Genomic DNA, 15,479 nt, shown 5'->3' on the forward strand with positions numbered 1-15,479 from the left:
TCCTAATTTCTTTTTTTAAAAAATTTTATTTATCTATTCATGAGACACACACACACACAGAGAGAGAGAGAGAGAGAGAGAGAGAGAGAGAGAGAGGTAGAGACATAGGCAGAGGAAGAAGCAGGCTCCATGCAGGGAGCCCAATGCGGAACTCGATCCAGGAACTCCAGGATCACACCCTGAGCCAAAGGCAGATGCTTAACTGCTGAGCTACCCAGGCATCCCAAACATTTCCTAATTTCTAAAATACTTTTGAACCATGATGTTTACTAGAAATGTGTAATTTGATTTCTAACAGTTTTAAAATGTATTCATAGATTAATAGCACTTTGCTCAGAGAATATACTGTGAATGGTTTTGTTCATTTTAAATACATTGAGTCATATTTTATGATCCAGCATGTGATCAATTTTGGTAAATATTTTATGTGTACTTGTTAACATGTCTCCTGTTTTTATTGGAGAGTTACTCATCTCTGTTGTTACTGATATGTTGCTTATTTTTCTTTTCTGTAAAATTTTGATACAGTTTAAAGCTTTGCTTCATATAGTTTGCTTTATACCTACAGTTTATATATTCATGGATGCATGCATATTTCTAATTGTATTTTCCTGATGGATTAAGCCCTTGTATCACAATGTTATTTCTGTCTTTTATCCCTAATGATGCATCTAGCCTTAAAATATGCTTTTTCTAGAAATAGCATAGGTACTTTGATTATTGTTTCCTTGGTAAATGTATTTTCATCCTTTTGCATTTAGATTTTCTGATTCTTCATATTCTTAAAAATTTTTTTTCATAAACAGTATATAGTTGTGTTAGTTTTTTTCCAGGCTAACGATCTGGCCTTATAATTAAAGTATCCAAAGAAATACTAATATGTTTGGGTTTATTCTTTTCTTATTTGAATTGTTTTTTTTATTTATTTTTTTTTTTTAATTTTTATTTATTTATGATAGTCACAGAGAGAGAGAGAGAGGCAGAGACACAGGCAGAGGGAGAAGCAGGCTCCATGCACCGGGAGCCTGACGTGGGATTCGATCCCGGGTCTTCCAGGATCGCGCCCTGGGCCAAAGGCAGGCGCCAAACCGCTGCGCCACCCAGGGATCCCTATTTGAATTGTTTTATTTCCTGTTTCCCCTTTTTCTTCTGCCCTCTATTGAATTTGTGTTAAATATTCTTTCAGTGACCATTCTAAAAATTAGCATGCACATTTGGGTGTTTTTTTAAAAGATTTTGTTTACTTGAGAATGAGAGAGCAAGCAAGAGAGATAGAACGTGAGTGAGGTGGGGGGCAGAGGAAGAGGGAGAAGCAGACTTCCTGCTGACCAGGGAGCCTATTGTGGGGCTCAATCCCAGGACCCTGGGACAATGACCTGAGCTGAAGGCAAGATGCTCAACTGACTGAGCCACCCAGGTGCCCCTAACATGCATGTATGATTAATTACTGTCACCGCAAGTTACTGCTGTTACCACCTCCCTGATAGTGATAAGATCTTGTCATTCCAAAAATAACCTCCAGATTTTTACGTTATTGTTATAAGGCATTTTAATTTTATACATTTATCATCCAAAAGCTACTATTTTTTTGTTACAGTAAATATTTAGTTGTATTCATTCATAGTTTTTCCCATTGCTTTTTATTCTCTTCTGTAGTTTTATCTGGGATCATTTTTCTCTTCCTGAAGAACTTGCTATGGTATTTCTTTTAGGAAAGATTTAATGGCGAGAAAATATCTTGCAGACTGTTTGGAAATTATTTCTTTTTTTTTTTTTTTTTTATCCCTTGAAGAATATTTTTCTGTTCCCCCCACCTCCTGCACTTTAGGGATGTCATTCCATTGTCATGGCTTATTTTCATCATTTTTTTACAAGGAGTCAGCTATCAGACTTCTTAAAATTCCTTGGAAAGTATTGTGTCTTTTTTGCACAGTTTTCTTTTACTATTTTTCCTTTGAGGTAGATTTTTTAACATTCTTACTGTATTGTGCTTAGGTTTTTTTTGTTTTTACCTTGCTTGGTATATTCAAAGCTTCCTGAATCTGAAGGTTGGTATCTGTTACCAGTTTTATAAATTTCTTGGCCAGTCTTTTACTTCCCTCTGTCTCATCGTCCTTTTCCTTTTGTTCTCTGATTTTGTTTTCATGTGTATTGTTTCTTTTCACTGTGTCACAGATGTCTCAAATACTATTCTGTTTATTTTCCTTTTTTTTCCACTGTGCATTTCTTGGGCAGCAGCTTCTTACTAGACAGATTTCCAAAGGCAAGGGGAATAAAGGCAAAAACAAATTATTGGGACTTCATCAAGATAAAAAGCTTTTGCACAGCAAAGAAAACAGTCAATAAAATCAAAAGACAACCACAGAATGGGAGAAGATATTTGCAAATGTTGTATCAGATAAAGGTCTACTACCCAAAATCTATAAAGAACTTACCAAACTCAACACCCAAAGAATAAATAATCCAATCAAGAAATGGGCAGAAGACATGAAGACATACAAATGGCCAACAGACATATGAAAAAATGCTCAACATCACTCAGCATCAGGGAAATATAAATCAAAACCACTATAAGATACCACCTCAACAGTCATAATGGCTAAAATGAACAAGTCAGGAAACAACAGATGTTGTTAAAAAACAATATAAAATAAAACCTATCTAATAAGTTCTTCATTTCATATTTGTATTCCTCAGATATAAAGCTTACAGTGAATTACTTTCCAAAATTTATCTCATGAAGTTATTCATCTGTAAACCTATGCTCTCCACCTTTTTATTTTCTCAGACATATTCAACCATAGTTCTTTTAATATTCTTATGAATAACTTCACATCTGGATCATATTCTAAGTGTAATTCTCTAGCAGTAAGAATAAAACAGAGAAACAGAAAAAAAGAGAAAGAGGTCAGAACTGATGTATCATAAAAGAAGATAGACACATGATCTATAGATATGGAAAAGCATTCAACTGCATTAATTGTCAGGAAAATACTTACCAAAAACATAAAGATAAATGTTGTCAATAAGATGGCATACTAGGAAGTCCCAAGTCCTTTGCCCCCCCACCCCTGCCCATGGAGAAAAAAAAAGCAGAAACTCAGCCAGTTTATTATAACTTTATAGGAACTCTGGAAAACAATCATAGGTCTATAGCAACCAAGAAAATGCCCAAACAAGAAAATGTCACATTCAAAATGATAGGAAATTTCATAGCATGTTTATGAGCCCTTAATTCAACCTATCCCTAGTGTAGCACAGTCTTGGTCTGGAGGATATGGCAGTCCAGTTGCCAGCTCTCCCCTGAAGTGGAAGAAGTAGAACAGATCTTTATTTCCAACATTCTAACATATCGAGAGGCTTGCAAGAAGGACTGCTCTCTTTTTGTCTAACTTGGATTTTAAATAGGGAAGAGCAGTGGTATCCATTGGTTGTGAACCTGCCGGGGTACCACAGACCTGAAGATGCCTGAAGGAAGAAATTATTAATCAAGACTATAATATAGACTAAGGCTTGAAGGAGAGCCTGATATAAGGCCCTGGGGAATAAACACATTTCAAAGCAGTTCTATTTATAGGGGAGGGAATTGAGAAAGCAATATACAGGCCAAGATGGTGTACATGCTCATAAAGACATGAGAGACTTTGATCTTAATGGGATAGGAGTGATCCCTAGTCTCAGAACAAACCCCACTAATTACTGATGAACTGCTCTGACACAGAGTCAGTCTGCAAAGATTGGAAGAGTGGCTGATATTTTACTCAAGTTTCTACAACATCACAAGGCCTACAAATAAGCAGGAAAGCATAGTCTGTTCAAAGGAAGAAGATAAAATGACAGCAACCATTCCTGAAGAAGTACAAACAGGGGGCACCTGGGTGGCTCAGTCGGTTAAGCATCTGCCTTCAGCCCAGGTCATGATCCCAGGATCCTGGGATGGAGCACTGCACTGGGCTCCCTGCTCACCAGGGAGCCTTCTTCTCCCTCTCCCTCTCCCCCTGCTTGTGCATTTTCTCTCTGTGTCAAATCAATCAATCTAAGAAAAATACAAAGATTGGAGCTGCTAGACAAAGACTTTAAAACAACTGTCTTAAATAAGCTGAGGAAATGAATTACCACTAAACCTACCCCACAAGAAATGCTAATGGATTCCTTCAGATTGAAATGAAAGAATGCTGGACAGTAACTCAAATGATGTAAAGGTCTCCAAGAAAGGAAATATAAAAGCCAGCTTCTTAGCTCTGACTGCTATAACAAAATAGATATGGTGGATTAAATAATAGAAAATTATTTCCTCATGGTTGCAAAGTCTAGGAAGTCCAAGATCAAGGATGCATTTGATTTGGTTTCCCAATGAGGGCTCTTCATGGTTTGCAGATGACTCTTTTCTCACACTGTCCATACATGGCAGAAACAGAAGGAAAGAAGGAGAGGGAGAGTGAAAGCTCAAGAGCAAGTTTTCATCTTATTATAAGGACACTATCCCATCATGGGGCCCCACCCTCATGACCTCATCTTAACCGGATTACATCCCAAAGGCCACACCTCCAGATACCATCACATTGGAGATAAGAGCTTCCAAAATACTAAGCTTCTGGCTTTGAAGATAAAGGAAACTGCCCTTAGCTCAGTAAGGCAGACAGCCTCTAGAAGCCTGAAAAGGCAACAACATGGATTTCTCCTGGAGCCTCCAGAAGGAATACAGTCTTGCAGACCTTTTTATCTTAGTCTAGTGAGAACCCTTCCAAAACTATAAGATAAAATTGTGTTGTTTTAGCCACTAACTTGTGAATTTGTTACAGCAGCAATAGGAAACAAAACGTAGAGTGATACAAACCTACCAGAATAGCTAAAATCTAGAAAGCTAAAATACCAAATATATATAAAAATGTAATGCAGTGGAAACTGCAATTACTATTGATGAGAACATAAGTTGGTCCAGTTACTTTGGTAAGCAATTTGGCATTTTCTTCTAAAACTTTGAAGGTTTATTAATTATATATGTGTGTGTGTGTGTGTATACATATGATGCATATATATGTGCAAGAAACATGTACAAGAAAATTAAGAATGTAATTCATAATAATAAACAATAAACATGGCAACTCAAATATTTATTAAATATAACAGATGAATAAAAGTGATACAAAAATACACTGGAATACTAAACAGCAATGAAAATGAACTACCACACTGGGCAACAGTAGGGATGGATTTCACAAATACAATGTTGGCAAAAGAAGGCAGGTATGAAGAACGTCATACTATATAATTCCATTTATATACAATTGAAAATACAAGTACTGTTTAGAGATGTTTTTGTTAAAACTTTAAAAAAAGAAGGAAAGTAATTATAAAGGTCAGGATAGTGTTTACGTTCACAGAGGAGGGAGATGTTGTACTTTAAGTGGTATTGGGATCCTTGATGATTTTTTTTCATTTTTTAAAAATTTATTTTTCATTGGTGTTCAATTTGCCAACATACAGAATAACACCCAGTGCTCATCCTGTCAAGTGCCCCCCTCAGTGCCCATCACCCATTCACCCCCACCCCCCGCCCTCCGCCCCTTCCACCACCCCTAGTTCGTTTCCCAGAGTTAGGAGTCTTTATGTTCTGTCTCCCTTTTTGATATTTCCTACCCATTTCTTCTCCCTTCCCTTCTATTCCCTTTCACTATTATTTACATACCCCAAATGAATGAGAACATATAATGTTTGTCCTCCTCTGATTGATTCACTTCACTCAGCATAATACCCTCCAGTTCCATCCATGTTGAAGCAAATGGTGGGTATTTGTCATTTCTAATGGCTGAGTAATATTCCATTGTATACATAAACCACATCTTCTTTATCCATTCATCTTTTGATGGACACCGAGGCTCCTTCCACAACTAGGCTATTGTGGACATTGCTGCTATAAACATCGGGGTGCAGGTGTCCCAGCGTTTCATTGCATCTGTATCTTTGGGGTAAATCCCCAACAGTGCAATTGCTGGGTCATAGGGCAGGTCTATTTTTAACTCTTTGAGTAACCTCCACACAGTTTTCCAGAGTGGCTGCACCAGTTCACATTCCCACCAACAGTGCAAAAGGGTTCCCTTTTCTCCGCATCCTCTCCAACATTTGTGGTTTCCTGCCTTGTTAATTTTCCCCATTCTCACTGGTGTGAGGTGGTATCTCATTGTGGTTTTGATTTGTATTTCCCTGATGGCAAGTGATGCGGAGCATTTTCTCATGTGCGTGTTGGCCATGTCTATGTCTTCCTCTGTGAGATTTCTGTTCATGTCTTTTGCCCATTTCATGATTGGATTGTTTGTTTCTTTGGTGTTGAGTTTAAGAAGTTCTTTATAGATCTTGGAAACTAGCCCTTTATCTGATAGGTCATTTGCAAATATCTTCTCCCATTCTGTAGGTTGTCTTTTAGTTTTGTTGACTGTATCCTTTGCTGTGCAAAAGCTTCTTATCTTGATGAAGTCCCAATAGTTCATCTTTGCTTTTGTTTCTTTTGCCTTCGTGGATGTATCTTGCAAGAAGTTAATGTGTCCAAGTTCAAAAAGGGTGTTGCCTGTGTTCTCCTCTAGGATTTTGATGGAATCTTGTCTCACATTTAGATCTTTCATCCATTTTGAGTTTATCTTTGTGTATGGTGAAAGAGAGTGGTCTAGTTTCATTCTTCTGCATGCAGATGTCCAATTTTCCCAGCACCATTTATTGAAGAGACTGTCTTTCTTTCAGTGGATAGTCTTTCCTCCTTTATCGAATATTAGTTGACCATAAAGTTGAGAGTCCACTTCTGGGTTCTCTATTCTGTTCCTTTGATCTATGTGTCTGTTTTTGTGCCAGTACCACACTGTCTTGATGACCACAGCTTTGTAGTACAACCTGAAATCTGGCATTGTGATGCCCCCAGCTATGGTTTTCTTTTTTAAAATTCCCCTGGCTATTCGGGGTCTTTTCTGATTCCACACAAATCTTAAAATAATTTGTTCTAACTCTCTGAAGAAAGTCCGTGGTATTTTGATAGGGATTTCATTAAACGTGTAAATTGCCCTGGGTAACATTGACATTTTCACAATATTAATTCTGCCAATCCATGAGCATGGAATATTTTTCCATCTCTTTGTGTCTTCCTCAATTTCTTTCAGAAGTGTTCTATAGTTTTTAGGGTATAGATCCTTTACCTCTTTGGTTAGGTTTATTCCTAGGTATCTTATGCCTTTGGGTGCAATTGTAAATGGGATAGACTCCTTAATTTCTCTTTCTTCAGCCTCATTGTTAGTGTATAGAAATGCCACTGACTTCTGGGCATTGATTTGCTGTGGGATTTTCGTAGATGGCTTTTAAGATGTTGAGGAATGTTCCCTCTATCCCTACACTCTGAAGAGTTTTGATCAGGAATGGATGCTGTATTTTGTCAAATGCTTTCTCTGCATCTAATGAGAGGATCATATGGTTCTTGGTTTTTCTCTTGCTGATATGATGAACCACATTGATTGTTTTACTGAGTATTGAACCAGCCTTGTGTCCCGGGAATAAATCCTACTTGGTCATGGTGAATAATTTTCTTAATGTACTGTTGGATCCTATTGGCTAGTATCTTGTTGAGAATTTTAGCATCCATATTCATCAGGGTATTGGTCTGTAATTCTCCTTTTTGGTGGGGTCTTTGTCTGGTTTTGGAAATAGGGTGATGCTGGCCTCATAGAACGAATTTGGAAGTACTCCATCTCTATCTTTCCAAACAGCTTTAGTAGAATAGGTATGGCTTCTTCTTTAAACATTTGATAGAATTCCCCTGGGAAGCCATCTGGCCCTGGACTCTTGTGTCTTGGGAGGTTTTTGATGACTGCTTCGATTTCCTCCCTGGTTATTGGTCTGTTCAGGTTTTCTATTTCTTCCTGTTCCAGTTTTGGTAGTTTGTGGCTTTCCAGAAATGCGTCCATTTCTTCTAGATTGCCTAATTTATTGGCGTATAGCTGTTCATAATGTGTTTTTAAAATCGTTTGTATTTCCTTGGTGTTGGTAGTGATCTCTCCTTTCTCATTCATGATTTTATTAATTTGAGTCCTCTCTCTTCTTTTTAATAAGGCTGGCTAATGGTTTATCTATCTTATTAGTTTTTTCAAAGAACCAACTCCTGGTTTTGTTGATCTGTTCCACAGTTCTTCTGGTCTCGATTTTGTTGAGTTCTGCTCGAATCTTTATTAACTCTCTTCTTCTGCTGGGTGTAGGATCTATTTGCTGTTTTTTCTCTAGCTCCTTTAGGTGTAAAGTTAGCTTTTGTATTTGAGTTCTTTCCAGTTTTTGAATGGATGCTTGTATTGCGATGTATTTCACCCTCAGGACTGCTTTTGCTGCATCCCAAGGATTTTGAACGGTTGTATCTTCATTCTCATTAGTTTCCATGAATCTTTTTAATTCTTCCTTAATTTCCTGGTTGACCCTTTCATCTTTTAGCAAGATGGTCCTTAACCTCTACGTGTTTGAAGTCCTTCCAAACTTCTTGTTGTGATTTAGTTCTAATTTCAAGGCATTATGGTCTGAGAATATGCAGGGGATGATCCCAATCTTTTGGTATCGGTTCAGACCCGATTTGTGACCCAGCATGTGGTCTATTCTGGAGAAAGTTCCATGCGCACTTGAGAAGAATGTGTATTCAGTTGAGTTTGGATGTAAAGTTCTGTAGATATCTGTGAAATCCATCTGGTCCAGTGCATCATTTAAAGCTCTCGTTTCTTTGGAGATGTTGTGTTTAGAAGACCTATCGAGTGTAGAAAGCGCTAGATTGAAGTCACCAAGTATAAGTGTATTATTATCTAAGTATGTCTTAATTTGGTTATTAATTGATTGATATATTTGGCAGCTCCCACATTCGGGGCATATATATTGAGGATTGTTAAGTCCTCTTGTTGGATAGATCCTTTAAGTATGATATAGTGTCCCTCTTCATCTCTCACTACAGTCTTCGGGGTAAATTTTAGTTTATCTGATATAAGGATGGCTACCCCTGCTTTCTTTTGAGGACCATTTGAATGGTAAATGGTTCTCCAACCTTTTATTTTCAGGCTGTAGGTGTCCTTCTGTCTAAAATGAGTCTCTTGTAGACAGCAAGTAGATGGGTCCTGCTTTTTTATCCAGTCTGAAACCCTGCGCCTTTTGATGGGGTCATTGAGCCCGTTCACGTTCAGAGTTACTATTGAAATATATGAGTTTAGTGTCATCATGATATCTATTCAGTCCTTGTTTTTGTGGATTGTTCCACTGGACTTCTTCTTAAAGGGGAATTTTAAGAGTCCCCCTTACAATTTCTTGCAGAGCTGGTTTGGAGGTCAGATATTCTTTCAGTTCCTGCCTGTCTTGGAAGCTCTTTATCTCTCCTTCCATTCTGAATGAGAGCCTTGCTGGATAAAGTATTCTTGGTTGCATGTTTTTCTCATTGAGGACCCTGAATATATCCTGCCAGCCCTTTCTGGCCTGCCAGGTCTCTGTGGAGAGGTCTGCTGTTACCCTAATACTCCTCCCCATAAAAGTCAGGGATTTCTTGTCTCTTGCTGCTTTAAGGATCTTCTCTTTATCTTTGGAATTTGCAAGCTTCACTATTAAATGTCGAGGTGTTGAACGGTTTTTATTGATTTTAGGGGCATGATCTATTTCCTGGATCTGAATGCCTGTTTCCCTTCCCAGATTAGGAAAGTTTTCAGCTAGGATTTGTTCAAATACATATTCTGGACCTCTTTCCCTTTCGGCACCCTCTGGAACACCAATTAAACGTAGGTGTTTCTTCCTCAGGCTGTCATTTATTTCCCTTAATCTATCCTCATGGTCTTTTAATTGTTTGTCTCTTTTTTCCTCAGTTTCCCTCTTTACCATCAACTTGTCTTCTATGTCACTCACTCGTTCTTCCACCTCATTAACCCTCTTCGCTAGGACTTCCTGTTTGGATTCCATCTCATTCAATTGATTTTTAATTTCTGCCTGATTAGATCTAAATTCTGCAGTCATGAAGTCTCTTGAGTCCTTTATGCTTTTTTTCTGGAGTCACCAGTAGCTTTATAATAGTGCTTCTGAATTGGCTTTCTGACATTGAATTGTAATCCAGATTTTGTAACTCTGTGGGAGAGAGGACTGTTTCTGAATCTTTCTTTTGAGGTGAGGTTTTCCTTCTAGTCATTTTGCTCAGTGCAGAGTGGCAAAAAACAAGTTGTATTGGGAAAAGGAGAAAAAGAGAGGAGAGAAAGAAGGAAAGAAAAGAGAAAAAGAAAAAAGGAAGAAAAAAGAAAAAGAAGAAAAAGAGAAAATAAGGAAAGGGGAAAAAAGGTGGGGGAAGCAAACAGAAAGCAAAAAGAAAAAAAAAAATCCACGGGGGAGTATCTTCTGATTCTGTATACTTTAAGTCCCTTGACTTCCCCTGGAACTTGTCGGTCTAGCTGGTCTTCTGGGGGAGGAGCCTGTTGTGCTGTGTTAGCACTTGGTGGAGCTGCTCTGCCCTCTGCCGGATGCAGTGCTCAGTGGAGGTTGTTTACCCTGTGAGGCCCCAGGAGGAACAACCACAGTGGTCGGGGTCAGCTCTGGAGCCCTGGATTCAGCTCCCGCAGTAACTACGGAGCTCTCAGTGTGCAGGGGCCTGGTTGCTCTTGGGGCAGGGCGCTCGCTGATCTGCTCAGCTCGGGGCAGGAGCATCCTTGCTGTCCTGGGCTCTCCCGGCCTTTGCCTGTCCCAGCGGGAGGTTCAGATCCTGGGCTGTGTCACCGGCGCTCTGTGCTCCCGGCCTGTGTTGTTGGATTTGAGCTCCCGGCAGCGCAGCTCCCTCAGGCGGAGCCTCCGCCCGAGCCCCTCCGAGCTGCTCCAGGTCCAGCCGTGCGCGCTCCAGCCCTTTAGGGAGCTCGGCGCACTCTCCTGGGCGCGCAGGTGCCTGTTAGTGTCCCAGGGAGCCCGAAGGCATCCCCGCCCTCCTGGGGTCCTGCTCTAACTCCCTGCAAGCGCCTTTCCGCCCGGGGAAGATTGGTGAAGCTCCTGCTTCTCCAGGACGGTGCTTTCCTGTCCTGGGGACACTCGCCCTGGCCTTAGCCTGGCTCCTCGGGGCCCCTCCCCCTTGGATGCCTTTTGTTTCTTCCCCCCACCCCCCCACCCCCGTCTTCCTACCTTGATAGCGTGAGCTCTTCTCACTGTAGCATTCCAGCTGTTCTCTCTTTAAATCTCAGGCTGAATTCGTAGATTTTCAGGATGATTTGAAGGTTATCTAGGTAATTTGGTGGGGACAGGTGACTTGGGGACCCTACTCTATCGCCATCTTGCCCCTCCTTTCTCTCTTTGGTGATTTCACAGCAGTGTTTGTTTTGTAATAATTCAGTGATCTGTTCATCTGTATTTTGTGCATTTTTTAATGTGTTACATTTCAAAATAAAGTTTAAAATCATTCAGCTAAATATCTCATTGATATTTTTGTTTGTAGACTGATTTGGGAAATATCTACATTTTTACAGTGTTGAGTCTTTCTACTCAAAAATGTACATTTAAAAAAATGTACATTTTACAATTAGTGAAATCCCTAAACATTGTCTTTCAACAACAACAACAAAAAAATATGTAGGTCACCCGAAATTCTACCTAAGTAATTACATGCATTGCATTTCTCTTGAGACTGAAAGTCTGTGATGACAGAAGCAATGTACCATGCCCATAATACCTAAATACTTTCATCTATGTTATGTTCATTTTTTTGTTGCTTTTTCTACTACCACTGGTACCCTGCTTTCAATCACTAGTAGCTATCCTTAGCTTAACTCTACCATCCACTTTTCAAGGATCTTGCTACATAATCATTTAATAGCTCAAAATAAATAATTCTGGAATATTTGGAGAAACCAGTTAATAACTTGTGTGATGTAGATTTCTGGAAATTTATTTTCTGTAATAGCTCTATAAGTTCTCTATTCTCTTACTTAGATCCCCTCTAACTTTGAGTTTCCCTGTGTGCTTCTCAACTGAGTGACTGAGATGGAAAAAGGAGTAGGAAAACAGAGTATAGTCAACAGGAAGAATCTAAAAATGGGAGGCCACGGAGGGTAGGTCTTTAGCACAGCTTACAGCTGCCAGAATGGAAATCTTGGGGAAAAAAAAAGTTTTTCTATTAGGTGATCTCATTTCTGGAAATACTGAGAATTGCCTTATTTGGGCTTAGAGGAAGGGGAAGAAAGAATATACTTTGATCTTCTTCAAGGAGAACAAAATGGAACCGTTTCAAGTATATGAAAACAAGTAGAAAGGCAAGTAGAGGGTATATGCTCACCTGAGGGAGAAGTAGAAGAACCTCATAGCCATACTCATGGACAAAATTATTTGATTAATAAATACTTACGTGTTCTAACAAAGGAGGATTATTTCTCTTTTCTAAGTGATTAGATTGAATTCTTAGGCATTGCATAGTTTTTCTACTTTGACTTGACTTGTTTACTCTCTCTCTCTCTCTCTCTCTCTCAGATGGTATTCCTATTATCTGGATTGGATGCACTGACCAAGAATTACCGCTTTCTGGATACATTGTTCATCTTCATGCTGTTTGGCTGGGCTGTCATTCCCTTCACATACCTGATAAGTTTCCTTTTTTCTAGTCATACCAGTGCCTACATCAAGCTCGTCATGTTCCAGTACTGTGCAGGAGTTTTCAGCGTAATATTGAATGTAATAGTAACCGAAATATCAGGTGAGGACATCACACCATTTACCCCTTTCTAGTGGCATAAAAAAGAAATATGGCCTTGAAGATAAGAACATTACAAAGTTGTTTGGTTCTGGGTTTCCAGGGAAAACTTACACTACTTGTAAGTTAATAACCTTTAATAAGTGCCACAAATATTATAGGCATTATGTTGGGTACAGTGCAAACAATTAAGACACTAACATTTTCACTAACCCTGTCCTTCAGGCTGTAAGTTCAGGCTCTGTACAATAGTTATTCTTTCATTTTTCCTCCTTTGACTTTGAGATTATGGAGACATTGACTACACTGGCAATGATGGCAAAGAGCAGTTTCTTGGAATATAGATGCTGCCTCTCCTTTATTAAATGACCCTGTAAATATTAACTAGATCTGTTTTAAGTAATTCAGCCATACTAGGTCTTGCAGAGACTGAGAGGAATAGGCTCCTAACCCATTAACTGACCTTAGGCCTTGCCCTCCCATGAAAAAATTCCCTGAGTGAGTTAGAAACCTATTTTATTTATTTATTTTTTAAAAAAATATTTTATTTATTTATTCATCTCACACATACACACACACACACACACACACATAGAGGCAGAGACACAGGTAGAGGAAGCAGCAGGCTCACGCAGAGAACCTGATGTGGGACTCGATCCTGTGTCTCTAGGATCACGCCCTTTGCTGAAGGCAGCGCTAAACCACTGAGCCACCCGGGCTGCCCAGAAACCTATTTTAGTACTCCTTGCATACCTCTTCAATGAGCAATATTAAGCCACATGAGGAAGAACTGATCTCTGAATAGTAGACTAAGAAACATGTAGAAGGATTTATACTCTGGTGCTCATTTACTGAGTTAGTAACATTGCTGTCAATTAGTCTCTGTGTTAGTTTTCTATTACTGTGGTACTAAATTGCTGCAAACATAGTAGATTATACAAATATATTATCCTACAGGTCTATAGATCATAAATCTATCAAAGGGCTCATTGGGCTAAAACCAAGCTATCTGCAAGGCTCCATCCCTTTCTGGAGATCTTAGAAGAGAATTTATTTCTTTGCTTATTTGAATTGCTGCCAGAAATTCAGTTACTTGAAATGGTAGGCCTAAAGTCAGAATTTTTTGTAAAATGGATATTTTTTCTTTTTAAAATATTAGATAGGGCTCATCAGTGAAATCCTCAGAGCTTAGAGATTTGTGTGTGTGTGTGTGTAGTTTTGTTGTTAATCATAAATTTAATTTGTCTATAATATAGATCTATTAATATTTCTCATACCTTGTAAAATTTTTGAAAAGTTTTCTTTTCAAAGAAGTTTTGCATTTCATCTACATTTCTGAAACTATTGGCATTAAGTTGTTCCTAACATTCTCTTGTGATCCTTTCAGGTCTGTAGATAAGCATTCACATCTGCTCATCCATTGCTGATATTGCTGTATTCACTTACTCTCTCCCAACCTTTCCCTCTCATCAGTCTTTGTCAGGATTTTTACCAATATTTTAATCCTTTTAAAGAGCTACCTTTTGGTTTTATTAATATTTATTTTTTGTGTCCTATTGTGGGGATTTCTGTTCTTATATTTATTTTTCTTTATTTCTATTTACTTTGGATTTAACTTATGTACTTATTTGTAAAGTCAAATATTACATGATTTTAAGCCTTCTTTGGAATCTATAACCATTTAAGATATAAAATTTCTTTTCTATTGTTAAGTTTTTATTTAATTCTAGTTAATGAATAAATAGCATAACATTGGTTTTGGGAGTGGAATTCTGTGATTCATCACTTAATACAAAATCCAGTGCTCATCACAAGTGCCCTCCTTAATACCCATCACTGGGGCACATGGGTGGCTTGGTGGTTGATCACCTGTCTTTGACTCAAGTGAGATCCTGGGGTTCTGGGATCGAGTCCTACATCGGGCTCCCCACTGGGAGCTGTCTCTGCCCCTCTCTTTGTCTCTCATGAATAAATAAATAAATAAAATCATTATTAAAAAATACCCATCAGGGATCCCTGGGTGGCGCAGCGGTTTGGCCCAGGGCGCGATCCTGGAGACCCGGGATCGAATCCCACGTCAGGCTCCCGGTGCATGGAGCCTGCTTCTCCCTCTGCCTATGTCTCTGCCTCTCTCTCTCTCTCTCTATGTCTCTGCCTCTCTCTCTCTCTCTCGCTCTATGTGACTATCATAAATAAAAAAAAAAAATACCCATCACTCATTTAGCCCCTCTTCACCCAGCCCCTTAAGCTATTAAGTTTCTAATAAGAATTGTTGTAGTTGCATCTAAAAAAGAAGAAAAGAAAAGAGAAAGAGAAAAAAAAGGAAGAAAAAAAAACGAAAAAAAAAAAAGAGAAAGAAAAAGAAAGGAGAAAAAAAGGAGGTGGGGGAAGGAAACAAATCAAAAAGCAAAACAACCACGGGGGAGTATCTTCTGATTCTGTGTACTTTAAGTCCCTTGGCTTCTCCTGGAAGTTGTCAGTCTAGCTGGTATTCTGGGGGAGGGGCCTGCTGTGCTGATTTTCAGGTGTTAGCAGTTGGGGGAGCTGCTGTGCCCCTGCCTGGTGCAGGGCTCAGTGGGGGTTGTTTACCCCGTGAGGCCGCAGGAGGAACAACCCCAGTGGCGGGGCAGCTCTGGAAACCTGGATTCAGCTCAGGCAGTAACTCCGGAGCTCTCCGTCTGCAGGGCCTGGAGGCTCCGGGGCGGGGCCGCTGATCTGCTCAGCTGGGGCAGGAGCGTCCTTGCTGTCCTGGGCCCTCCCGGCCTCTGCCTGTCCCGGG

General features: G+C 39.3%; 1 protein-coding gene across 18 annotated transcripts in view; it reads left to right on the top strand.

Moving 5' to 3' along the window:
* Positions 1 to 15,479, top strand: part of LOC140638546 (phospholipid-transporting ATPase ABCA3-like) — a 191,204-nt gene that overhangs the window by 132,099 nt on the left and 43,626 nt on the right. For all 18 annotated transcript variants that reach the window (XR_012035571.1, XM_072836105.1, XM_072836109.1 and 15 more), the window contains one exon: positions 12,481 to 12,703. Coding sequence is in view for 17 of the 18 variants with exons in the window: in XM_072836105.1 (XP_072692206.1) it covers positions 12,481 to 12,703 (223 nt within the window). In the remaining variant the exon portion in view is untranslated. The remainder of the gene's footprint in view (positions 1 to 12,480; positions 12,704 to 15,479) is intronic.

This window comes from Canis lupus, chromosome 8 (assembly GCF_048164855.1).
Source record: "Canis lupus baileyi chromosome 8, mCanLup2.hap1, whole genome shotgun sequence".
Lineage (NCBI taxonomy): Eukaryota > Metazoa > Chordata > Mammalia > Carnivora > Canidae > Canis > Canis lupus.